This window comes from Tympanuchus pallidicinctus, unplaced genomic scaffold (genome assembly GCF_026119805.1).
Source record: "Tympanuchus pallidicinctus isolate F22 unplaced genomic scaffold, pur_lepc_1.0 scaffold14, whole genome shotgun sequence".
Taxonomy (NCBI): Eukaryota; Metazoa; Chordata; class Aves; order Galliformes; family Phasianidae; genus Tympanuchus; species Tympanuchus pallidicinctus.
Genome location: NW_026294659.1, coordinates 14,868,891 through 14,895,821, shown reverse-complemented (window position 1 = coordinate 14,895,821; position 26,931 = coordinate 14,868,891). Strand labels below are relative to the sequence as shown.

Genomic DNA, 26,931 nt, shown 5'->3' with positions numbered 1-26,931 from the left:
ACAGTCTCTATGGAGAGACATACATGCTACACTTGTATGTTTGCAAAAGCAAATGAAAATTTGTCAGTGGTGTACAAGAGTAGTTTTATTGTTTCGTGACTAGCTCCTCAACTGGATCTTTGTATAAACCATCATGCAGGGCAGTGGCAAAAGCCCAAAGCTGAAATAAGAACTCTTTTTCCTGTGTATGTGTAAAGCTGGCCAGGGAATAACTGCACCTTGCTTTGGCTGGGTTGAGAGGGTTTATTTTCTTATAAAGATGAGGATTCTGTTTCCAAAACTAATATTTTGTCCCACCATTTTTAGGTACCTGACTTGCTGGCACAATTAAATGCTAGGTTTGTAAAACTGAATATTCCTGGAGATTTTGCTTAATATGGAATCTTCCTTTTCTAGAGTGACTGAATTAACTGGATATGAACCACAAGATCTGATAGAAAAAACCCTCTATCACCATGTTCATGGCTGTGATGTGTTCCATTTACGATATGCTCATCACCTGTGTAAGTAATAAGAATGGTAGACTGAAATTTATTTAGTAGAGTGAGAAGTTTTGCAGGCAACAGGCACTACATTGGAAAAAAAAGAAGTCTTTCAAAACCTTGACTGGAGATAGATTTTCAAAAGTGCTTGGCTATCACTTAAGGAAACCATTACTTCTGCAAGTAAGCTAAATACTCAATATACCGTGCTTCTGAAAATAATATGAATCTGGCTACTTTTATCTTTGACTTAAAGGATCTGAGCTCTTTTGAAAATGTGGACTTGATTCTGGGTGGTGAACTCCTAAAGGGAAAAAAAAAATACAAAAGAGCAAGTGAGTGAGCAAGAGTGGAAAATCTGGACTTTACTAGTCTCTGTTAGAAGAAAAATTATGCAACAGCTCCCCATTCCTCTGAAACATGTTTATAATAAACAGCCCATGTTTGAAGTGAATGTAAGCCCCCAAAATCCTAAAATTAATGTTCTTTAGTAGCATGTGGGTGAGGTTTGGAGAATGGAGTGTCAGGAAAAAAAAATGCACTTTTAATATTCCCCCATCTGCAAACCTAGACGCTAATCATATCTCCAAACATCTGGACTTGGGAAGTAGTTCGTTCAGTAGCGCATTAATTTGAGAAGCAAATTGAGGGAATAGCTGAAATCTGGACTTGGCTCACTCTGCTGCAACCCATACAATGCAAAGATGAAATCCAAAAAACAATTATTAGTGAACTTTTTTTCCAGATTGTTCCTGTGGACTGAAAGCAGTTGGAGCCAAATCCTTCTTTTAGGCTTCCTGAGGTTGGTTCTTCACCTTACTTTGGGACGTTCATGAGGATTTGGAAAATAAAGGAGGATGTAATTGTATTTGGCATTAACCAGTGCTGAAATTACAAGTACTGGATTCTATTGACAGCAGAGTATGCTACAGGAAGCAGAAGCTGACCTTTATAGGAAGTTAATATTTGCCACAATGTTACTGAAGATTTTGCTTTACGACCTAAAAACTAGAATGACCAGGGCATGATTGATTGATTTAGTGAAGCGTTGTTAGAGTTAGGGTACTATGCTGAGGTTGAGGTTGGACTTGATGATCTTGAAGGTCTTTTCCAATCTGAGAGATTCTATGATTCTGTGCTGCAGTGTGTAATGACCTCCTCCACATTCACTGGGGGCATCCACTGGGTTGGTAGCGCTAACTTCTGCACCTGGTGGTGAATGTTGACCTATACAAAATCATACTTTATTGTCACAACTATTAAAAAATACCTATGTCAAGTATTATGTAGATGCTTCCAATTAGCTGCAATCATCTCTGGACAACAGTTTGTCCATTTGAGAGCAGAGTCATGGATAGCTCTGTGTGCACTGTAGACTTGTAGCTTGATTACTAGTTTGACCTGTATATGACTGGTGTTCTAAATAGGGACACATTATGTTTATTCAATTACTCAAAAACCACAACCAAACCACACACAAAGAAAAAAAAACCAAAAACATTATTAACCAAACAGAGTAACTAAAAGCAGTTCTCTAGCTACTCTACCAGAATTACAAAGATAAGTCATTGAAAAGTTTAAAATAAAAAGAAAAATATGAAATATGCAAACATGAAAATATGTACATAGAAATTCATGAAATTTTCAAAGAAACTACATACCAAAAAGCAAAAAGCAAAAAAAAAAAAAAAAGCTTGGTCAACAGTGGGAACAGTGTAGAATCATTGTCAAAATACTAAGTAATAGGAATTATTAAAACAGATGTAAAGTGTACAAACTTTCTCTGGGGAGCACTGTTATAACTCCCCCACCATCCATCAGCAAAAATGTCTGAGGAACTTGAGCAGTAAAACTCTGGCAGGTTTGACGTATCATTCAATAAAACAATCTGATGATTAAGTGTCATCTGATGAAGAAATCTGGAGAGAAACATCATACACCTAATAAGGGTATTAAGAGAAAAAAAAAAAAAAGAAAAGAAAAAAAGAGGAAAGAAGAAAAGCCATATAAAGCAGTGTAACCAATTGCTCTTTCTAAGAGGGAAAAAACAACAATCCTGAACTGGAGACCTGAAGCTTGTGAACTTTAAGTTAGGCAGCACAGAGAACAAAACGGAGGAATCTGAGAGGAACAAGTTAGAAGTGTAACAAGAACAACAGACTATGAGGAAAATGTACATGTGAATATTTGCCTCAGGTTTCTTGTTTTAAACATTTGATTTTCTTCCAGCTCTATGAAAAAGATTCTGATGTTTGAAACAGTGTTATTTATTTCTATAGCACCATCAATATGCACAGTGTTTTCTCTGCAACTGGGGAAATGTGGCTACACAAATAATGATTCCTTGCCTTTTAGAATCTTGCATTCTAGTAGGCAGGATAGAAAAGCTGTTCTAGTACAGGCAAAATATTCCTCTATTCCAGTATAGAAGATACTTTTCTGGCTTTGGAGAAATCCTTTCATTTCTACCATCATCTTTTTGTGAAGAAGACTTTGAGCATCCCACGTGTTTTAGCATCATTGCTCTTTGCACCTTGTAATTTTGTACAAGGGTCACATCTTTGCCTTGGAAAAGCCGTAGCCCCAGCTGATGTCATGCCCAAACTGATTTGCTGTTTCCCACAAGTTATGCATTTATAGAACCTATCTGGTGGAAGAACACAGTTTACTGTCCATGGCATTGCCTTTGCTATTGCTTCCACAGTAATCAGACCGTTTGGCAGAACCGCACTAGTTTTTAAGAGAGCAAAAGAACTAGGGCACCATCCCCTGACCACACTGCTCAAGAGCTGGACTGATGACATACAAGGCTGTGTGTGCCAGGGACACTAAAACAATAACTGCTCTGAGCATGGAACCAAGAATTTCATTTCTCTTAGTGATATCTTGAAGCGTAGGCTGGCAACTCCCAGCCATATGCCTGTGAGCCTGCTGGAGCCTTTTAAAATAGACATCTGTGATAGACCAAAAGGGGAGCCCAGCCAGCCCAATGTCTTTTTCAGCTTGCCTGGTGAATGAGGAGAGAACCACAACAGAGGAACACCCAGCTACAAATTGCACATGTCAGAGCCAAGGGTAAAGCCACTGAATCCTTCCCATCCCATTGCAGTGGAGGCCACCAAGAAGTCTGAAGATTTTATTGGTAGTGGATTTACCTCACTCCCATTTCTGAGGTTTCCCAATCAGCATCAAATAAGGATAATTTAACAAAGAGTCAAATGGAAATTAACCTTATTTTCTGTATTGGAAGCACGGCTACTGTCTTTTAGTCAAGGTCAGACTTTCCCCAGATTGCTAAAAATGCAGTAGACACAGAGTCCTCCCCCTGTCCCAGGAGAAATACTGTTTTATCCATGTAATTAGGAAGAAAAGTGGAACGCTGCAGTACTCAGTGGTTTTTACATCTTTTACAGTCCTGTCTTAACTGGAGAGCTAAAACAGGGATTTAAAAAAAATAAAAAGGAATTAGAGAGAAAGAAAGGTCAGAACTGATCCCAAAGCTTCTGGATGAACTTCATGATAGCTAGCAAAACATCAGACCATTAGATTCTGTTTTGAAGGATGGAAGCCACATTAGAAAAAATATGTTAAATGATCTGGGCAAAAATATAAGCCCCTTTTTCTAGAACTGTAAAATTTGGAATACAGAACCACAAGAAACATTGCGATTTCAGGGCACAGTATTGGTTATTAACAAATATTTTTAGAACAGGCTTCTGTGGCATTGTTACACTGACTGCTGAGTAGCAAGCGCAACGCATTTATCTTTGTGAGATACGTTGCACTTAAACAGGATAAATGTCTATATATTTTGTGGGTTTGTTTATAAACTTGCATACATTTTCCCCATTATTTTTTTCAATATCTGTGCATATGCACCCTCAATCACCCTCCACCTTAGTATTCTGAGAAGAAATGCAGGCATGAGAAAGAACATCTGCAAGTATGAAGTAAAATCTCGTATATAGAAACTTCAAACTCTAAAAAGCAGTAGTTTGTTGTTAGCAGAGATTGGTTTTTGAATGTCCTGCAAGATGTTTTTATTTATCTCCTTGATTTCTGAACAAATGGGTGCCATATCCTATAATTCAACCCTATGCTGAAGGACTTGGGGATTCTGATGAATGATAAGCTGCACTTGAGCTGGCAGTGTGCCCTTACAGCCTGGAAGGACAACAGTATCCTGGGCAACATCAAAAGAGCAATGGACAGCAGGGAGGGGATAGGAACTGTCTCCACTGCTCTGCCCTTGTGAGAACCTGACTGGAGAACTGTGTCAAGACCTGGGGTCCCGAGCACAAGAAAGATGTGGAGCTGTTGCGTTGGGCCACAAAGATGATCAGAGGGCTGGAGCATCATTCTGATGAGGACAGGCTGAGGGAACTGGGCTTGTTTAGCTTGGAGAAGAGCAGGCACTGGGGAGGTCTTGGTTAGGTCTTCCAGTACTTGAAGGGATTTTATAAGCAGGAGGGGGATCGACATTTTACATGGTCAGATAGTGACAAGGCAAGGAGGAGTGGCTTTAAACTGAAAGGGGAGATTCAGGTTAGATTTTAGAAAGAAATTTCTTGCTGAAGCAGCAGTGAGGCACTGGCACAGCTGCCCAGAGAAGCTGTGGTGCCCCATCCCTGGAGGCGCTCGAGGCCAGGTTGGATGGGGCCCTGGGCAGCCTGAGCTGGTGAGGGGCAGCCCTGCCCATGGCACAGCTTAGAACTTAGAACTTTAAGGTCCCCTCCAACCCAATCCATTCTGTGATTCTGTGAAATGATTCTATGACAATGGAAGAAGAACTAATGTTTCCAGAAAGATCTGTCTATAAAAATTAAGTAAGAGCTTGATTTTCTTAGGGGAATTTTCTGGATTTGATGAAAAGTCTAATTATGCTCTATCTTCTGCTGAGAGCAAACTGTCCAGAGAGAGCACCCATACGCAACAGACTTAAAGGGCTTTTTACCAAGAAGAAATCTTGCTTCTGTTTGTCAGTCTTCCATTGGACTATTTGTTATCCACATTATTGCAATCTCTAATTGGTATCGAAGTTACAGATGTACACTCTCCCAAGTAAGAAGTGAACAAAAAAAAAAAAAGCCAACTCCAGTGATGACTGATAGCCATATGATTCAGTAGCAAATAAAACAAATAAAAAATGATCACACACTTCACTTTTTTTTGTTCTTGGCTTAATGCTGGATGCCCTCTCTGTCAGAAGAATCTTATATGAATACTAATTAAGTCTGTATATTTTTATTTCAAGTGATCGTTTGCTCTAGTGGAGTTGGCTGAAAAAGGAAACTGCTGGTTTTTAGGCTTATTAAATATCTGCTTCTTCACCAAGCTCATATCCTGAGAGCACAAAAGTAGATTCAGGTTTGATAAAGAGTTCAGTGTAATACAAACTCTACATTTGTAAGCAGTAATTTGATTCTTTTGTCATATATTATACAAGGCTACAAGGAATTTCTGCTATTAATCTTTTTTTAAAAAGATCGTTTTTTTCTTGCAATAGTTTGAGTGTCAAGACTATTTTCTAATTTAAAGTGAACGATTGCATGGGAGAGTGAGAAGATGGGGTTTCCTAATAGAATACTTTAGGTTTTCACAAGACAAAAAGAACAGTTGAAGGCTGCTAACTATCTTCTGGTGAATCGTAAGATAAATGCCTGGCAATGAACCAGAGACATTTGTGGCTAAATTAAATATTTAGAGATGCCACACAACTCTTATTATAGCATTGCCTTATGTAAAAATGTTCTAGTTCACGGAGCATTCAGGTTGTCTAGAGGATTATATTTTTAGTGAAATCTATCTGATAACTGATTTATCCCTCTGGCCCCACCTTCCTTTGCGTGTTTAAGAACTGAAGAGCATTTTAATTTTCCTCTTTAGAGTTAAACTTTGAAATGTAGAGCTCACAGAGAAAGAAGGGTCATAGCAACATAGCATAAAATACACAGCAAAATACACAATTATCTTTCCAGCAGTGAATACGGAAAGTTCTTCCAAATACACTAGAATGTTGTGTCCACTTGAAATACTTCTGCTGCCTTGAACTTCTTTTCAATCAGAGGATTAGAAACAGAAAATGCTTTTGCAGAACATAAGAGGGAAAAAAGTAGGGTGAACTGGAGAAGAATGGAAAACAAACTTGAATAGTTCACAACATACTATTTGTAAACAATGTGACATCATGAAACTATATAAAGGAGTAGGGTAGACGCTTGTGCAAATAAGTTATTTGAAGTTCTGTGGGAGAAGGAAGTCTAAGAGAGGAGGAGGAGGAAGAGAAGTCCCTCCCTTGCAAATAAATCTCTCCAGGGAATCTCTAGGTCATAACTCCAATCAATGTGAAATGCTTTTTTTTGTATTTTACTCACAGTGTTGGTGAAAGGCCAAGTAACAACCAAGTACTATCGACTACTGTCCAAACAAGGAGGCTGGGTTTGGGTGCAGAGCTACGCTACTATTGTCCATAACAGCCGTTCATCACGGCCTCACTGCATAGTGAGTGTCAATTATGTCCTTACGTAAGTCAAAATACTTTGTACCATTACCTGTTACCGGTAATTGATTCATTACTTAAATCCTTTGAGTTTGTTTTTCTTGTGTCTTCCGTTATCATTTTGTGTTTGCATGCTTCAGCCACTGTGCTCTCCTGATATCCTCCCTGTTTTAGTTATAAAAGCTTATTGAGCTAAAAAAAAAAAAAAAAAAGCTTGTATTTATGATGACTGTTTCATATACTGCATGTTTGAGTGCACAGCACCACTGGTAGCTATTTGTGTTAGGTCTGGATCCCAGTTCTGCAACTATCGTCAGAACAACAGTGGTGCTATCCCAACACAGTGCTCCTTAGCAGAGATCGCAGTGTCAGTTCATGAGACAGTAGATAGTAGAAAATGTTACTCCTCTGGGGGATAGGTGGATAACCAAGGATTCCCTCACTTGCGCTGAACACAATGACAAACAGCTCCCACTGAGCTTGTGAATGTGCAATGTTTTGGGCCTGCTATTTCTGATTTCTGGTTCAAGCCACAAAGGTATTACAAAACTCTTATCATGATATAAGCCTAAGAGAGACAGAAATCCACATGGGATAAGTGGGATAAGTAATAGTGAAATAGACTGTGCCTGAAAAAAACTATCTGTTAAAGAAAAAAAAGATAGTGAGCACCATTGGATTGAACAACAGTGGAAGAAGGCAAGGAACTACACACTCTTTTGTCTAGGTTTGTTCATTTCTTAACTTGCATCAGAGTAAATTGTGTTTGCATGACGTGAGGTGGGGTCATTTGTGTTTGTGTGTTATAATTCTGTATCTATTACTTGGTCTTGAAGAGCTGAAGCATAAGAGCTAGCAACCACAGTGTATTACCTTAACCTACCTAAAGCAGGTATTCAACCCTGATAGATACACTGGGCAGTACTATGCTCATTCCTGTACTGCTGTGAGATAACAGCACCAAGGAGATACTCAGTCCCACAGCCAGCATGAGTTCCAGGAGCTGGGGCACTGATTAAGGAAACTGTGCCAGGGTCATAAGAGCATAATCTTGAGTTGAATTTACTTCCACGTTATTCACCAAGAAGCATAGAAATTAATTCTAGATAGGAACTGAGAAGTAGGTTTTCCTCTAGTTTTCCTTTCACAAATATATTCCATTGTTTCTACTGACAAAAACAGAGAAGACAACTTACTCATCAAAAATATATTAATTTTTGTTTCAGTAGATGATTCACAGCTTGCTCTTGTTTTGCTTTTTATCCTCTTTTGTAGCAGTCTGCCCTGTATATAGAACAAATGAAACTGAACACAACAGTGGAGAAATTAAATTCTAGAGACTGTCAGAAAAACAGCATTGCATTTCCTCTGGTCTAGCTACAAGGGTACTGTGCTGTTGGGAACGGAACACTGCTCTTTTGCCTCTCCTCAGAGCAAGCTGTGAGCGAACAGGGAAGAGACCAGCTCCTGACTGAGGAGACAGATTAATTGATCCATGTCTTCCTATCAGATGACGTGATTATGACTCCAAAATACAGAGTACCACAGATGGCTGAGAACAATAATTCCAGAGAGCAGGGACATCTAGTGCAAAGATGTCAACTCTGTTAACCCAGCAGAATGTTTGTGATAGACTCCCATGAAAACAGTCAGACTGTAAAATTCACTGCTTGCCAGCATTCTCATCTGAGCAGACTCAGTGAGAATCTTAGAAGAATGAAAACATCGTGAATGCTAATACGTATTTTCAAATGAGCTATTTTATATTTGTGGTATGTTCTGAATATGTAATTTATTGGACTGTTCTTTTGCAGAGATATTGAGTATAAGGAACTTCAGTTGTCACTGGACCAGGTTACCATTTCTAAGTCACAGTTTTCATGCAGAAACTCAGTATCTACCTCGCAGGAAACAAGGAAAATAGTAAAACCCAAAAGTAACAAAATGAAGGCAAAACTCAGAACAACGCCTTACCCACAACAGGTAACTTTCTTGGCGGTATTTACCTGCAGTTATTTTGGTAGAGTCCTTGAGCCAGGATAGAGATCCTCTGTAGCTGAACTTACTGTACAACCGACTACAGTATGCTCTTCTGCAGGAACTCCTTTGTAGGCCAGCATACAATGCGAACCTTTTGTTCTTGGGGTGGACAGCACAAGCAGTACAAAACAACACTGGCAAGTTGGCAAACAGAAAGATTTTTGGATTTGGAGGATATAAAGTCCTTAAAAAACCCAACATGTTTTCTTGGTTAAAAAAAAAAAAAAAAAAAAGGAAAGCAATGTATTAAGGACAGTTGTAGGGTAGAACGCATCTCATTCACTGTTGATGCGCAGATTTTTTAATGTCACAAAGATACTGGCAGTTTCCTTTTGCCAGAGAAGGCTTCATAAAAAGGAGTCCTAGAAAACACACCATTGGGATGGGATTTGGGATATCTGTCAATGTCTCTGGGTGAGTTAGAACTAGATGGGAAGGGAAACAGTGAAGATCATGAAACAGGGTTGGTGAGACTGATACAAAACATGAGACATTCTAAGGCTTTGCTGAGAGGGACTACTATTATCTTATAAAAGTACTGAATGAAGCTAGCACGTACACTTCAGTCAAAACATATTCATGGTATGTAACTCCACTAATCAGTAACTTCCTGTGCTTTGCAGCAAATTCATGCTCTCTGTTATTTGCAACTGCCTACATTTACTAGCTAAAATCCAACTGGCAAAATTATCAAATAAAACCTTAGCATTAGGATGTCAAAATTGTTCTTTGTTTCTGTGTTAAGTGAAGGTAAACCACAGTGAAGATAAAGAATCTTAAACGCATGGCAAGCCAGTCCCTTTAGCCAGTGAGATTGCAGTTCAAGGAGGCCCAGCTTTGGGTGCCTTTATGACATGTTATGCTGTTTCATATTAAATTTAGTCATTTAACTCTCTCCCCCTCATTTTTTTTCTTTCCCCCAGCAATACAGCTCATTCCAAACAGACAAACTGGAATGCAGCCAGGTGGGAAACTGGCGATCCAGCCCTGCAGTGAACGCTGCCACCATTCAAGAACAAAACTTTCATTCAGAAAACAGTGAACTTTTATATGCCCCGTCATATAGCTTGCCTTTCTCTTACCATTATGGACACTTCCCTGTAGACTCTCATGTCTTCAGCAGCAAAAAGCAAATGCTGCCTCCTAAGTTTGGGCAATCTCAAGGCAATCCTTGTGAAGTGGCTCGATTTTTCTTGAGTACGCTGCAGACAAATGGAGAATGCCAGTGGCATTACGCCAACTCCTTGGTATCCAACAGCCAGTCACCATCCAAAAATCTTCCTGAGCAGCCAGTGAACATCATCCGACATAATCTTGGACAGAGCTATGAAGGTGGGTGTCGCTTTAAGAAAAAAAGGAAAAGAAAAGCTCTGGAATGTCTGGGAAATATTTGTAAATGTAATTTGAAAATAGGAAATGCAAGATGGTTAGGAAATGTAGAAAATCACAAACATGGAAACATAACATCTAGTATGCTTATAGCATTTACATGTTTATCCTGTTTACCATAAGAACTTAATTTGGAGTATTAGGAGGGAAGGGATGCCATCCAGAGGGACTTTGACAGGCTTGGAAGGTGTTCTCATGGAAAATACATGAAGTTCAACAAAGCCAAGGTCCTGCACTTGAGCTGGGGCAAATTCAAGATGGCTGAGCATGGCATGGATTGAGAGCAGGCCTGAGGAGAAGGACCTGGGGCTGTTGGGAAGCTCAAGGTGAGCTGACAGTGTGCACCTGCAGCCCAGAAAGCCAATCATACCCGGCCTGTATTAAAAGAAGAGTGGCCAGGAGGTTGAGGAAGGGGATTTTCTTCTTCTTCTCTCATGGAGTACTGTATTCAGCTCTGGGGACTCCAATGGTTCTGCTGGAGAGGGTCCGGGGGAGACAGTGAGGATGATCAGAGGGCTGGAGCACCTCTCTTTTAAGAAAATCTGACACAGCTGGACTTGTTGAGCTTAAAGAGAAGGTTCTGGTGAGACCTCACTGGGACTTTTGATATCTAAAGGGAATCTACAGGAAAGCTGGAGAGGGACTTTGTCAGGGAGTGTAGTGAAAGGAATAGGGGTAATTGTTTTGAACTTAAAGAGAATAGAGTATGGGGTAGCACGGTTAGTTTGCAGTTGGAATTGATGATCTTTAAGGTCTTTTCCAATGTGAGCGATTCTATGATTCTATGATTTAGATTCAGTATTAGAAAGAAATTCTTTACTCAAAGGGCACTGAGGTAGTGGCACAAGCTGAGAAGAGATGCTGTGGATGCGCTGTATCTGAAAGTTTTCAAGGCCAAGATAGATGAGGCCCTGGGCAGCCCTATCTGGTGGCTAGGGGACGGAGCCATTCTGTGATTCCATGGTTCTATTATCAAAGCATCAAAAAAATGCAATCACCGGAATCACTTTTAGAACATGGTAGTGATACCACCTCCTTTAACACTGGCATAGTTTGTCTCCACGTTTTGCTGTCAGAAACAAATGCACTTCAGTCCACATACAGAAATTAAAATAAACACAATCTATTTCCATAAAAATTGAAGGTTGTTCTTTCTGAATACGAAGCCAATCTGAATGTCTTTACCTTTCAGTCACCACAGGGAATGAGTGAATGAAATGCACTCTCTTCCTGTTTGATTTAAAATGTCTTCAATGGTCCTGCCTGATCACCTGCATCATCTCTCCATATAGACTGTCAGCTTAAATACTTTGAAGGAAACACTGAAAACATTGACATCTGAGATGCCAACCAATAAGAAATAACCATGCACAGCTATAAATGATTTGAACAGGCTAAAGATACACTCTAATCTTTAGATCTCATTCTCATTACATCTATCTGTGTACACTGTTTTGGTTATTTAAAAGTCACTGGACTGATTGACATAAAATTATAAGTTGGAAAAGTTTCTTTCTTCTAACTTCCTTATGGACAGGACGGAGGAAGTAATAAATTTATTCACAAGAGGATAAATCATTAGATATCCCAGATCTGAAGGGTACATCCGCTGATGTTAAAATATGAACGTGTTACATAAAACAGAAGATGGTATCAGATACTGAAAGTGTCTCCCACAGAGTAACTTCTGTCCAGGATTTTGTCCTTTGAAGGACCATCTAATGTCCCTTAGCTGACAGTAGCATTTCACTGTCCTGCATTTAGGTTGAAAATGAATGATACTTAAGATTTCCTTACAGTATAGAGAGGTTAAATCTTTTTTTTTTTTTTTTTTTTTTTCTGAGCCCAGGCTCCTCTACTGCGCTGACTTCCTTTTGCTGGTGTTGTGGGCTGGGTGTGATAAAGAGTAGCTTTGCACTAGAAGAGATGTTTTAGAAATGCTTTTGCCCTATCTGAAGGTGTTGTATCTTTGTGGACAAGAAAGAAGGATAAGTACAAGGTTCAAAGCCAATTACCCCCAGCGAGTCTTCAGGAACAAAGCTGTCCTTGTGTACTGAAGCCCAGCTTTTCATCTCTGCTTCCAGACTAATAGGGGCAGTGAGACTGGCTGAGATAGCAGATCCACCCCTTTGCTGATCTGATACACTGCTAATGGATATGGAAAGAACAGCCTGTTTAGGAAACAGTCTGTAAAACTGACTGTTCAATAACTGACTGGCTGCCATAAAATTTGCCAGAAAAGCCCATTGAGCATAGAAGCAGACAAGCGATTTACCATTGGTTGGTTGATGTGGGCAGACAACTCCCATTAAATACGTGAAGCCAGAAGGATTCCACAGGAATACTGTTAAATCTGTTTAGAGAAGAAAAAAAAAAATCCCAACAAATCAATGCAAGGAACTGCTGTTTTTTTTCAGTTTCATCATGCATGCCTAGCTGCACCATCTCTTCATGACCAGGAAAACAGAGCTCTGACACCTGCAGTTCTTGTGATATCACTTCTATTTCCACTTTTGTTGCTTAAGTTGGAGTATGTGAGTTTTCTTTTGAGCAGAGATTTACTTTACTTTAATGGGTGCTTAGCTATTAAGGAATTGAGGAAAAGTGACTTGATATGACTAATTCTCTGCAAGATCCCTCATACTTTTGCTATTTAGAAGGGAAAAAGATTACAGTCAACTCAATCCTGGTGAGAGATCACTACTGGAGTTCACAGGCAGCATTAGGAAAGGGAAGAAAAAAACAACCGCCGTTGCACACAGAGGATTTATCTCTAGTTGTTCTGGGCTTTAACTCATTCTAAGGAAGAATTAGTCCTGTTGTACTTCTGCTGAGGCTGCTGGCAAATGAGGAATCTGAACTTTTGGAAGCAGCTTTTGCTTTGAGTTAAAAGGGGCGTCTGATCTTCCTTACATTGTCAACTACTGCTTTTTCCAGTGGTTCACTGACAAACTGACAGCTAGTAAGCTTCAAAGCAGAGAGGATCTGCTTAGCATCATTATCTTCAATCCAAAGGCAATGCCAAATATGACATCTGGCAACCGGGCTGGATGCTAGGTCTATTACACATCACATCCACAGAGGCATCTGCCAAAAATACCATAGGCGAGAGACATCTTTTACTATGGAAAATAGTGTCTTTTGGAGAGATCAGAGATTTTAAGATGATTATGCCAAGCCATCAAAGCCCTGGAAAAGCACGTAGCAGATAAAACTGTCTGCAAATCAGATGCTGCTGCCTCAGAATCTGGTTTTGAAACTTCTTCCACTTTATTCCAGCTGGTCTACTCATCAGAAAAGAGAATCTCTTCAGAGAAATCAACCATCTTTGTAGTCAGGGATGTTTCCTTTGTACACTTCCATGGTTACACTGCTACTGTGGTACAGAGTATCCACACTTCACTTAAGTCATGCTGTTAGCCAGCCTGTACCACCCACGTGAAGCTTAGCATCACGTTGAACTGTCAGGAGTATACTTTTCTGAGATCAACGTAGCTCAGAAAGCCCAAGAAAAATTATGCAAGACAATTATGCATGAAGAGAACTTCATCTGTGATGTAAAAACTGACAAGGTTTTCTGAAGTTTGGATTCAAAGCTGCCTGGACCATGCACCAAGTGTAGGAAGGTCTATTCTACGTACTGGTCTTTCTTTGTTGATTCAAAGATGTCTTTTTGTCATTTCTTATGGGCAATGAGAAAACAAGGAGCAGCTCTACCTCTTAACTGACTCTGACACTTCTTGTCAGACAAAGGCATGTTTATGAATGGAATGTCTTTTCTGAGAGCATCTTTCCTATATTGAACACCAACAGACCTTTAACGGCACTATGTGAAAGTCAGGAGGGAACACGCCTCACTACAGCACCAGGTTAAACAGGATGAAAACTACTCTAGTATACTGCAACTATGCATAGGTATTATATGTTTTACAGACTAATTTCTTCTAGAGTAGCCTTGCTTGTTGTCATTTGGGTGGTTGGATGCTGAACTCTCAGCAGGCTGGCAGGGAAGGTGAGCTCTTATCACCAAATAGACAATAGTCTATAGTCAATAACTGACTGTCTGCCATAAAACTAGCCAGAAAAGCCCATTGAGCATGCTGCATCCAATGCACAAGTGGGAAAGCAGGGCTGCTTGGTGAGAATTAGCAGTGACATGATGCCTGATGGACAGAGCTCACTGCTGCAATTGTCAGTTGCTATGAATGGAGGTGATGTAAGCATGTATGAAGGGCCTTCTAGAAGCTACTATCACTCTTGTATGATATATGGTCTTATGGAACATATGGAATATGACAGAATAGCTCTGTCACTCAGCACAGCCGAGTTCCCCTGCCAGAAGAATGGGCTGGGAAGCATCCCAAATTAGTGCACTGACACTGACAACTGTAAAGGGTGCCCAGTGAGTGAGAATGAACAGAATGCACCTGGCTGAGGCAGGTACCCTGATAACTGCCCATGTGCTGGATGGCTGGAAGCAACCCGAGGATACTGCCCTTTCATTGCAGCACAGAGCAGTGGGTCTTTGTGTATGACAAAACTCCCTGCAAGGAGTCCTTCCCAGGTCACTTCTGGGTTTTTATCTGCAAAGGAAGATGAGCAGATTTTAGTCCAGCTCTGCCAACTCTTCTGAATGGAAGAGGACAAAAACTACTGTGCTCTGCTGCACTGCTGTCCTGCTTAACTGTCTGCTTTAACTCCACAAATGTGCTGACAACTTTAATGGAAGCCTGCAAACAATTAACCAAATGCTTACCTTCTTCCTCAACATCAGAGATGAAAGCCATGTTCGAGGCACAGGATAGGAAAAAAAAAAAAAAAAAAAGGATAATATACCTTGTAAATCTCTGAGTATGCAAATTACTTCTTGGACCACAAAAGAAGCCATTAGCTGAGCAGAATTCAAGATTAAATAAAAAAGAAACAAAAAGACTACATCCAACTGTTTGCTGTGATGCTTCAGCTTCTTACAAGCTCGGGCTCTAAAAATGGGAAAGGACAATCTTCTGTCCAGAGAGGAGAGCAGAGCCATGAGGCAACAGTACTTCACGATGCAATGAGAACCAACTCATGGCTAGCAGATGCATCAAGTTTGGAAAAAACACCAAAACTCGTATTCCAGCTTAGTTAAATCATACTGGTTATATATCAGCAACTCTCAGGCGGTGACTTTTTTAATAACAAGAATGCCAAAAGTGGAGTTAAGATTATAGTAATACAGTTATACTTAGAAAGTTTCTACGTTATACTCAAGCACGTGGCTGAGTCCCTGTTTTGATCTGTGATGTAGGAGGACCATTTTTCCACAGATGACAAGAATTCAGTTTAGTTAGGCCTGCATATACCTCTTGGTACAAAAATGGCTGCACAGAAATTAAAAACAAGAACTGGAAAGTTGTTGCTTCTTGCAGGACTGTGGGTTGATCAAGAAGAAATTGGATCCAGATTTCTGTTTAAATTCTGGTGTTAATTATGTGGTGCAACTCCCTCTGAAATTAATGAAGCTGTGCATGTAAGAAAGGTACAATTGAGCTATTTCTGCTTCCTCTGTTATACACGAAGGTTTTCCCAGTCTACTATAGCACAGGGAATATTTAATTATTAGCGGGTGCAGTTATGTCAGCAACTACTACGGGGAACTCCAAAACTTTTAAAATGTTGAATAAAATGTTTAGGAAAACAGAAAATCCCTTTTACAGAAGGCATTTAGGTTGTTCAGGACTTTCAGTGAACATGGCAAAAAATTCAGCTTAAGTTTAACATGAGAAACTTGGTGCCTCATTGAACGTTTAACATCAAACCTTCAAATACGCCTTGTAGGAGTAGTTTAACTGCCAAACTGTTCATACAGAACACTCAGCACAGAACATCAGCACTCACCTAATCGTAGCCATACTGTACAGGAGTGAAACAGTTCATTTTCTCTTATCATTTGTTGTTTGATAACACTGTACTAAAAGAAAACATCATGTAGGCCAAGCAGAAAATGACAAAAAAAATTCAAACAATTAAATGAGTTTAGCCAGCATACAAAAGATTCAGAGAAAAGATTCTCAATATATTTTAGAGAAGAAGCCTGAACAGATACGCTAGGTTCACATGCTGCTAAAATTTTAAAATCTATCATCTTATTTTCATTGCACATCCAGTTTAGTCTCATGTGGATATTTTCAGCGTATAGTGTAGATCACGCTTTTATTATTCAAACAGTTTCACTACATGAAAGCTGAGATTCAGCATTACTTACGAAGTATTTCTGTTGCCTTTCAATAGATATTTTTAATATCTGTTACCATTTTTTCAAAGGAAAAAAGCAAAGGCTTATCAAGACGAAATATCATCCTTCCTTTGATAAATTATTTGTTGAGTTCTGAAAAGGGCTTACTAAGTCTGAGGTTTTTAAATTGTGAGTCACGTTTGTGGTTATTTAGTTCTTTGCTTTAATTTCCTGATTCGACCATATTAACAGAGATTAATAATTATGCAATTACGCTTTTTAGTGAAAAGAAGCACTTTGCATAGCATGAAAAACATTTTGAGAACTGCTCAACACTGAGTGTCTTTCCAAACGCTTTCTAACCTTTCAGTAGTGTCTTAGGCTTATCCGAAGCCACTGAGGCAAATGGGAATGTTTCTGATGTCTTTACTGGGACTCGGATCTGACCCAAACCTAACGGGTATTGCAGTTCAGCCATAAAATTTGTTAGAGTCCAACTATTGTATGAGCTTGTCTTCAGGAATTAACATGTTTTTTCTTTCCCCCAAGTGCCCGTATCGAACAGGAGATACAACCAAGATGCTCTCTCCGACAACTTTACAAGTTGCACAGCACCTATGCCAGGCAGCAGATACAAAGAAGAGATTTATGATTCCAGCATCATGAAACCCAACAAAATAGAAAACAGGATTCAGCCACCTCACCATCTCATTAAAGAAGAAAACAAGCTAGCTTTTAGCAGAGACCTACAAGAAAAAATGAGCATTAATGAAAGCTCTTTTTCAAACTCAGTTGCTAACTCTTTGCTGCCAAAATCAGAATGTTTCCAATCTAAAGCTTTAGGACAATTAAGTCATCTCCTACCTGTGCCCGCAGTGTATGAACAAACAAGACGGATTTGTATGAAGGAACCCAAATACGGGCATATTAGTCACCATGCTACAAGCCTAAATGAACTGGACAGTGATGAGAGAATGACTGTAAAGCTTGATCACGACTCTGAGAGTGAGCGTGTGATGGATGTAAGACCCTCTGGACAAGTTCCATTTGTGCTTCTAAATTATCATCATGTTTTAGCCAAACATGGCACATTTCAAACTTCATCATGTACAGCAACGGGACACGTAGGAGAAAATTATGGATACAATTCTGAGGAAGTAAATACGTTTATGTACAAAAACCAAAGCCCCTCATCAGCCTCTTCTCCAGAAACCCACAAGGAAACGACACTACCCCATTATATTGGAACTTCTGTAATAATAGCCAATGGAAGGTGACAGTAGTAAAAGAGTATTTACATTTAACTAAGAAGCCAAACAGTAATGATTTCCAAAAAGCATGAGAAAACATAGTTACATTTACTGAGCACAGCTGAAGGTCAATGAGGGACAGACTTGTGTGTTCCTGGCAAGACTTATGTGACAGTACCTTCAAGGCGAGGAAAAAAGAATACATCTCGCTTCAGTGCTTTGTTGGCAAAGCTTAAGCTCTGGTGCCAGTGAGAAGATTTGTTGCAGATCTTATTTTTGTTATTTTATAGTGTGCAACAAAATTAAATGATAGGTGTTATATGCAGAGGTTTATATGAAGAACAATTTTTCCCTTAATCCTTCCTTCTCAAAACACATTCAAGATATTATTATTTTCTTTTTGTTATCATTATCATAAACTGTACACTCTAGATTAGGTATTTTTGACAAAGTGTGAAACCCTACATCAGCTACCCGCCCATCTGTTACACGTCCTGACAAATGAACTTTGTTTAAAGAGTGGTGATTTTTAGTATCTGTAATACAGTTGTACTAACCAAACATAATTAAGTTTGGAACATGTTTATTTATTACTTATCACACATTTTTTTTCAGTATTCAGAAATTTTTACTGCCACCATTTAATCTTAACAAGTGATGGTATTGTGACAAATTCATACATAAAAAGGTATGTATTAAAAGGTTACAGGTCTTGTCATGGTGAATTGGCACAAATCACACAGCAGGAGCTAAAGATATTTCTCAATAAAAACAGTATAATAAGAAAAAGAAACTTCTAAAAAGTGTATTTTGCTCAATATTTTGGGATAAGGACTTGTTGTTATTCAAACCAGGTAGTCAAAATAACATCTTAATCTTAGCACCAGAAATGTTCTCTTTATTGTCAAGGGAATAACGAACATTTAAGCATGATTTTAAAATTATTTGTAGCCTTCTGAATTTGAAAAAGCTCAGCTTTTAGCACACTGGACTTCATTAAGCATAAATCTCATTGTCAACACGAAGGTAAGATTCATTATTTGACTGATTGATGCACTTCACAAATTATGTCAATGGACAATCTCAGTAAGAAAAGTCTGAAGCCATTGCACAACCACAAGATGCAAGATTGCACTGGAAGTAGAGCAGGATACCTCAGTGTTTTGAAGTGAACACTTTGCACATGTCTCAGTCCGATAAACTAGCAAGTAGAAGGCATATGCCATACATTTGAATTTTGTCCAGCCTACTAAGAATAGATTTCCCCTTTTTTCACTTCTCCATAATGTTTGCAAACCAGGACATAAGGAGACGTATAGGATCCATGAATGTTTTACTGATGAGTCTGTCCAGTTTGTCTTTCCATTGCTTCCCCAAACAGTCTTCATGTGCTTTGGACAAAACAATGAACACTCCCCACGTAATAGATGTAAATACCAACACCGAAGGCTGTTGTAGTTTTGAGCCAGCTGTATTTAGCCCCATTTGTTCGCCCAATTCAAGTTTACATTTTAGAAGCTTTCTCCCTCTTATCAGACGCTCTAGAAAGAGACCTTTGCTAAAGAAAATGCTTACCTGGCTTGTGTAATATGGAAAAATACTTGCTCATGGATTGCACCTTGTCAGAGGAAAATGTAATGAAATACACACTCTCTTAATTACACGCCCTCCATCTTCTACGTGCAGCAAAAATAATCAGTCACCTCTTTGTATGTATGAATATTTATTGCTATGAGTAAACAAAAATACTTCTAACACATCTGAAAATAATTTTCAGTATTTTTATTGCTTTTGATTAAAAGTTTAACAGAGAAAGCTTTGTTATGAAATTGAATTCATGTTTGCTTGGAAACTCAGTCGTCTGACTTCATTTACTAAAATACATATGAAAGATATCTTTCATGATAAATATGATCAGAAGTACCGGATCTGACTTTTTAGCAACAACATAAAATGAGCGAAACCAAACCAACACCTTCAGTTTAATTGCACTCCTTCGTTCTTCTCGAGCTGGAGAATGTGGCAAAGCTATAGAAATGTTATGTGTGAATGTTATTATCATTCTGATGTTATGAATCGCCGAGACATGAGCTGGCTTTATAGTGGCTTTTTTTAACGGCCTTCCCAGCCAGTGTTCCTAATGAACGCAACCAACTTCTTAAAAGGTACAATGATGCTAAGACCTGTATGTTAATTTTCTCAAATTAAAGCCATGCCCTATTAAGGAGAAACTGACATTGCATCATTAAAAAGAAACCTGATGCACAACTGCTTCATACTGCATGTCTCCCAATACCTCATTAGTGGCATTGCTGCACACAAAGTCAATCTGCTGTATTTTCCTGTTCTTCTAACTATTTCTCATTACAAAAACATGCTTTCAGGAACATATAAATTACGCTTCAGTCAAAAAACCTCCACTGATATTTTTCATTAAAATACCACAAAATATTTTTCCAGCCTCTACCTTGTTATTCACACTTTCAGGCTTTATTCAACAATCTCAAGTAAAGGAGGTGTTCCATCACCCTCCCACAGAAGTTTTACAGTATATGAGATTTAGATACATGAATTTCCCTGTTAGGAAATAACGACTCAATTACGCATTCACATCTGATAACGCATTGTAGATTTAAGAAAAGATCTGTGATTAAAAAAGCAAACGTGTGAAACATTTTTCCTGCCATTCAAAAATAGAAACAGCAATTGCATATTCACAGCTGGAATGTGAGCAAATTACATCGAGAGAAAAACACGAGTTCAGACACTGACTTTCAGTCAGTTAAACTACAGATGTTCACAGTACGCTAATGCTGCAGAATGCGATGTGGCCACTGAGAGTGGCAATGCTCCCAGCAACTGGAAAAAATTATCACACAGAAGTGGAGTGGGAATAGGACTACATTACAAAAAGTGCCCAAATTTCTTTCAACTGTACATATGTCAGCTAATATAGATACTTCTATCAGAGATGCCTCTTTCGTGCAACGTGACAGGATTGTACATCTCGGGGGAGGGCAGGGCTATAGCAAGTACATGTGGAATGGAAGAGAGAGAGTTGAGAGAGGGAATATCTTACCAAAACCTAAAGTTGAAAACATGGCTCCCATATTGATGTCTCAAAAGTTTTTCTCCTATTCATGGAAACTGTGCAATGTAAATAAGGCGGTACGGGAACAGACTTCTGGTGACAGTAGTTAGGTCATTTCTAAAGGGCATTTCAGTAATTTAATGAAATTGAGTACATTGGGTTAAAGTTGCAAAATTTGAGCGTATCTCACTGAGATAAAGCAGAAAGGCTGCTTTTCTGAAGGATACCTCCCAGAATATCAGTACTTGTCTCTAAAAACCACAAAACATAGCACAAAGGATTTTTTCAACATTTCAGTCATACTTCAAAATTAACACAGAGATGATATTACTATGTCTTTTTTTTTTTTTTTTCCTGAACATTAGGTTTTGCTTTTTTTATATAATGCAGATATGAGCTATTTGGCAAATGTAGGAGAAAAAGCACGCAAACCAAACAATCTATTAATGCTCAAAATTATATATGTATTCCCTAAAAATGTAAAGCATTTTTGCTTATTTATTATGTAAAACAAAACTGTTAAAATGATAATAAAGTCCTGTAGCCAAAGGAAAAATGAGTTTGATTTCTTTTTCACCACAAAACACAGGGCTTCACATTGTATATTGGAAAATTTATTTCAATTTAACATTTAATTTGACTCTTAATGTCTTACAAAATACAAGGATTTGTATCCCATTTAAGCTACATTGCACTCTAAAGAAAGACTCTTGGAGAACTGAAAATAACACAGAATAGCTAACGAAACACTCTAATGCAAGATATTCAAATGCAGCATCAGTTCACAATTCTTCCCCGCAGTTCTCTTAATCGATTGAATGCTACAAGATGACAGTCGGCTGCATGCCACTGTTTTTTGACCTCTGTTCTTACCTCAGTCCAGATTTAATTTCTTTGCTGTCTGATCAGTGCTGTGCATCACTGCCACATCTTATGCATGCAGATGGCTTTATCAGAGCATTTCCCCCCAGGAATCCATCAGCTGTTGGCAGCACAAATCTTTGCCATGACAGCTATTACGCTGTACTTCAGAAAACATTTATAGCAATTATCTGTTCCAAAGCAGTTGCAGAGAGTAATTTTTTTAGACTTGTGAAGTCTTGTAGCTGCATCAGAAAAAGTAGAGAAATTAAACAAAGTTGAGCAATAGAATAGCAGCATAAAGAATTAAATACTCCAATATTATTTCTAGATAGTAGCCCTTGAAGTATATGATATTTCCTGAACAGATTTTTAAAAAGCTCTGAAATCTTATAAAACCTTTAATAGAAGTGAGATGCACTTCTTGAACTGTTACATGTTAAGTATGTTATTCTTTTTCAAATCTTTGGAAACAGCATTGGTCCTGCAGGGATGCAACCCACGTATTCGTTCTGAATGCAGACAGGTGCCAACACACCCAGCTCACCCTGCAAAAAGACTCCCTGCTGACAGACAACCTCTACAGATATTTTCACAATGTGTGATGAGAACAGGTGTAACAATCTGAGAGGAAAAAAAAAAAGGAAGTTACAGAAATACAGACGGTGATTAATGTTCTATGAAAGCACTTCATCAAGATACGACATCAACCTCACACGGACGAAATGTTCCACATTTTAATACAATTGAACAGTTTCAGTGCATTACTTCCGAGTCCAGAGATGCCCTAGTCTCTCCATACCCGCGTTCTGAGACCACACGATACCACATTTGTCTGTCTTATGTAAAGAACAATACTAAAAATGATTTTCATAGAAAAACATTGTGGTTTTCAGAATGCAACAAGTTTGCCATAATAAGAGTACAATCAGTGGCTGTGATTCCCAGATATTCCCTAGGGATGAGTGTGGTATAGGAAGGTTCATGGGCTTTCCTGATAGTAGCAGCTGCTAGTCAAAATGACCTTATTCCAATGCTCTCTGTAAGCAGCACGCATTTTCTTTGTGAAGTTCTTTGATTTTTCTGAAAGAAAGGTCAGGTCTGTAACAAACACCTCATTCAACTCAAGGCCATTTGCCCAAGACAGCAGGTAGCTGCAGACGTGCATGAAGAGGCCACTAAAAAATAGAGGCAAAGTAATATCCCCACATCACCTACCAATGCACTGACAAATCCACAGCTGATAATTCTCACTTTCAGAAAGGAAGTTCAATGCTAAGTTTCTTCCCAAACTTGTTTTGGAATAATCTTAAAACACAAAGGAAGAATAAAACATGTGTTTCACTGCAAAGAATATGAAGAAAACCAAATAGGAATAATAGCAATTATTATATTGCAGCATTTTAGTATTGAAAATACATCTGCTTTCTGCTCAGCACTTGTTTAGCTAAGAAATTTTGCAAGTACTCCATTCTGCCCTTCCTCCAGGAGCATGCTTTATCTTTTTCCCCATTGTTCTTTCAGTCCCTGCACCTAGAGTAAGGAAGAGCACACTGTAAAGAAGTAATGCATGGCATTTAAAGTAAACTCTACAGCACTCATCACTCTATCTGAAATAGAAGCGGTATCAACTGTGTTTCCTATTGGCAAACTCTACTGTAACAAAACAGACACTTTGAGAACTACAGATCTAAAGTTTTTAAAAATTCTATGGTCAAAAACCAGTAACAGAACTATGCTTTCCACAGCTAGGAAGGAAAAGGTAGAATTAGAAGTGAAAACACACACGGAATACATACACACCCGCATACATATTACACGTGTATATATAAAGGGGCTCCTTTAAAAACTTTACTAAATCAGATTTACATATCATTTTATGATAATATTTGCTTGATTCTGAAATAAAGGTAGTTGCCAAAAATTAACAGCCCAAAGCAGTTTGGAAAGCATCTGGGGGGAAAAAGGAAAAATTGGTGATCTTGTGCATCATTTCAGCTAAGCCAGTTAACAGCTGTCTACACTCCTCCGTACAATTCTAGGAAGTACTGGTGTGCAGTCTTGTTTGACACAGATCACAAGGGGAAACAAAACAGCAGGGGACAGACAACCGGGCACACAAACTGATATATTGCGATATGGAGCGTAAAATCCCAAGTGTGAGAGGGACAACTTAATTTCTAGCACTTGCTGCCAAACCACCTAAAACCTAATATGTGAGGATTACTGTAAATTACCATTACAGACTAGCTTCTTTGCTTTAAGACTTCTTGGCTTTGTAACTGAAACAATCTACTAACAAGTTCAGATTGTTTATGAGGTGAACTTTAACCTAAAAAACCCATTTCTGGCTGGTAGACAAAAGTGCTTTGTAGAAATCAATCTGGCTGATCCAACTTTAGTAGGGACAAGGTACATAATAAGTGGTGTTGCCTACTGGAGGAAATGAAGCTGGCCACATCACACCTATGATAAACTTCTTATTTGAGAGAACCATTTGAAGTGCTCTGAGGCCAGACAGAATACAAAGTCATCTGGCACAGGAGAGAAACCTGATAATCTGCCTATCACACAGGAGTTCCCACATGCCTATCTCTTGTTGCTTTCCAAGCAACCAAGCTGTTACACCTAACCCAGAACCATGTGGCCAGCCCCAAAAGCAAGCATCCTGCTAGTCAGCAGATGTCAAACCTCGTTTTCAGTGGTTAGCAGAAAAAACAGATGCCTGCTTTGGGAAAGGGATTGGAGAAAACAGAAGCAGTGGAAGAGAATTTGGACACAAGTAACTTTACGTTTTGTCATTTCCAGCATAGTGGTTGAAGTAGGGATCTTAAGACTGGGACATCTCTTATTCGCTTAACTTCATCACTATTATAATGATGAACTTGTATAAGAGTATTGAAATCAGAAGCTATACTAGTCATGACTCCCAGAGGGCTATTCTTGCAGGGCTAAACCCTTTCAGAACACTGATTTAAAGGAGACATGAGATGATTCGTTTAAATCCAATTAGCAAAGAGCAGGCTAAAAATAAATTGGCTTAACCAATCATAGTTCTTAAGAGTTGATGGAAGACTATCCAGAAACTCAAGGCAGCCATGACAGAGTTGCATACCTGTGATCAAAGCACAGTATGTAAGCTGTTGTATGTGTTCATGTGAAAAAGAACCAAGTCAGCAACGCTCTACTTAGACCTGAATCTAAATATGGTGTTAAGCCCAGTAATTCAGAAATACATGATGAACTCTTCCAGATGATTCCACTGCAGACAGTGCAAAAATCAGAATCTAGTTAAAATGCAAATATTGTACTTCATTGTGCTAAAGCACAATAAAAACAGAGACACCTGAAAACAAAATATTTAGCCACTTCGGTTTCTCACAGTGAGTAATTGAAGAAAAAGTTCTGTTCATTGCACAGTATTCTATTGAAATCAGAGTCCGTTAAAAGAATTGATGCTTACAAAGAATGGCAACATAGATGAGTTTTTAAGACAATACAGAAAAACGAACACCTTCATCAAAAAGATAATTAACTCTTCTTAAATTGTTGAAGTTATACATCTCAAAGAACAAAAGACATCAGAAATAGGAAGAAGAAAACCAACCAAACAAACCATCAAGCACTCTTCCCACTTCTACGCAAACTTAACTACTTGGTATTGAATAGTAAAGAAGAACCTCCATTTGTGTTGTGAACTCTGAGAACTACTAATGCTTTGGGATTATGAGGTTTTTCAGCATGTCAAAGGAGTTGCCATCTGGATGCACAGACTCTACACCTTTGCCTTCTTCATGAACTTGAAGGAATCCATAATCATCAATTCCAACTATCCATGCCAACGGGCCCTCCTCATTGTGGAGACGAACCTGCTTACCACTGCAAATGGAGAAAACCAGACAGTTATTAATTAATTGACTGCACAAACAATTGAAAAATGACTTTGAGGACTCCTGTCAACTAGAGTATTTTTGCTACTCACTTAACAATTAATTCTTTTTTTCTTTCAATTTTGGTAAAAGACCAAAAGACCATGAGTACAGGAGCTTCACTGTTAGCTACACAAATCAAAATCATTTTAAACTCCTTTGTTTTTTATTTTTCAAATGATACATGTTAAATACCTAGATACGTTCTTTAACCTATCCACCGATTTTACTGTTTTTAGTCTTACCTACAGTATCACATCCTACTTAGGAATACACTTCAATTAAGTTTCAAAGGCAGTCTAGTAGAACATTTAAAATGGAAGACACAACATCTATGAGTTACCTCAAAAAAGAATGTTGGAAAAAAACATTATGCTCACCTGTGCACCCAGTACTTGTAGTAACGAGGAAGAACTCCATTGGGCCCTTTCTCCTGAAAAATATCTATAAGCCTCTCTAGCACAGTTACAGTTCTTGCAATAAGGCAGTCTGCAGTTAAAGCTTTCAGATTTGTCCCCTCTTCCTTATTAAATTTTGTGATGAGGTCATTGATGCATATGGTGGGGTTGCTGTTATTCACATTAAATCCAAAGCCTGAAGAAGACAAACCAAAAGAACAGCATAGCATCTGTAACTATGAATATTCTGTTACCATCAAAATGTTTGTACTTCATTTAGCTAATAGATATATATCATAGAATCATAGAATCACAGAATGATTATCTCTGTGGATTTCAACAGTATTTCTTTAGTCTTTTACACCTTTAAAACTCTTTACTTGCACAATTACAAATTGCAGTGCAGATTTTGTTTACCGTCCTTAAAAGTATTTCCTCAAAACTGTGGAAGCAAATCCAGCACAGATCTTTCAACAAAAGGCTATCCTGTCACAAGTTTTAGGTTTAGGAAGACATTAAGTGGTAACTTGTACAATATCCAGGTGAGAAATTTTTACTTACTGGAAGTTGACAGTGTGGAAACTGAAAGCAAATCATGTATCATACTCTCGGATGGAGTTTTATTTTTCAGTCTAAATGTAATTAAGATTATTTTCTGTTTACTACAGATAGCCGATTTCATTTTCTGAAAATTAAGCCTTGTTATTCAGCTGACAAGTTTTGTTTGATTTGCTGTGAAAAACCAAGAAAATTAAAGTTTGCTGTGCTAGTCCCC

At 38.5% G+C, this 26,931-nt stretch overlaps 2 protein-coding genes and 1 long non-coding RNA gene across 5 annotated transcripts in view; 1 reads left to right on the top strand and 2 right to left on the bottom strand.

The window, feature by feature from the left end:
* Positions 1 to 21,431, top strand: part of SIM2 (SIM bHLH transcription factor 2) — a 61,627-nt gene extending 40,196 nt beyond the window's left edge. For both annotated transcript variants that reach the window (XM_052673805.1, XM_052673804.1), the window contains 5 exons: positions 397 to 503; positions 6,859 to 7,006; positions 8,796 to 8,964; positions 9,945 to 10,353; positions 17,177 to 21,431. In XM_052673805.1, coding sequence (XP_052529765.1) covers positions 397 to 503; positions 6,859 to 7,006; positions 8,796 to 8,964; positions 9,945 to 10,353; positions 17,177 to 17,904 — 1,561 coding nt within the window. In that variant the 3' untranslated portion in view covers positions 17,905 to 21,431. The remainder of the gene's footprint in view (positions 1 to 396; positions 504 to 6,858; positions 7,007 to 8,795; positions 8,965 to 9,944; positions 10,354 to 17,176) is intronic.
* Positions 8,866 to 10,205, bottom strand: LOC128076342 (uncharacterized). Its single transcript, XR_008204356.1, has 3 exons — positions 10,104 to 10,205; positions 9,341 to 9,383; positions 8,866 to 8,987 (listed from the first exon to the last, which is right to left on the bottom strand). It is a non-coding gene; the product is annotated as an uncharacterized LOC128076342 (long non-coding RNA).
* A 129-nt stretch (positions 21,432 to 21,560) lies between the features above and the next one.
* The window catches only part of HLCS (holocarboxylase synthetase), a 115,607-nt gene continuing 110,236 nt past the window's right edge, over positions 21,561 to 26,931 (bottom strand). For both annotated transcript variants that reach the window (XM_052673802.1, XM_052673803.1), the window contains 2 exons: positions 26,139 to 26,352; positions 21,561 to 25,708 (listed from right to left, as the gene is read on the bottom strand). In XM_052673802.1, the coding sequence (XP_052529762.1) occupies positions 25,540 to 25,708; positions 26,139 to 26,352 (383 nt within the window). In that variant the 3' untranslated portion in view covers positions 21,561 to 25,539. The remainder of the gene's footprint in view (positions 25,709 to 26,138; positions 26,353 to 26,931) is intronic.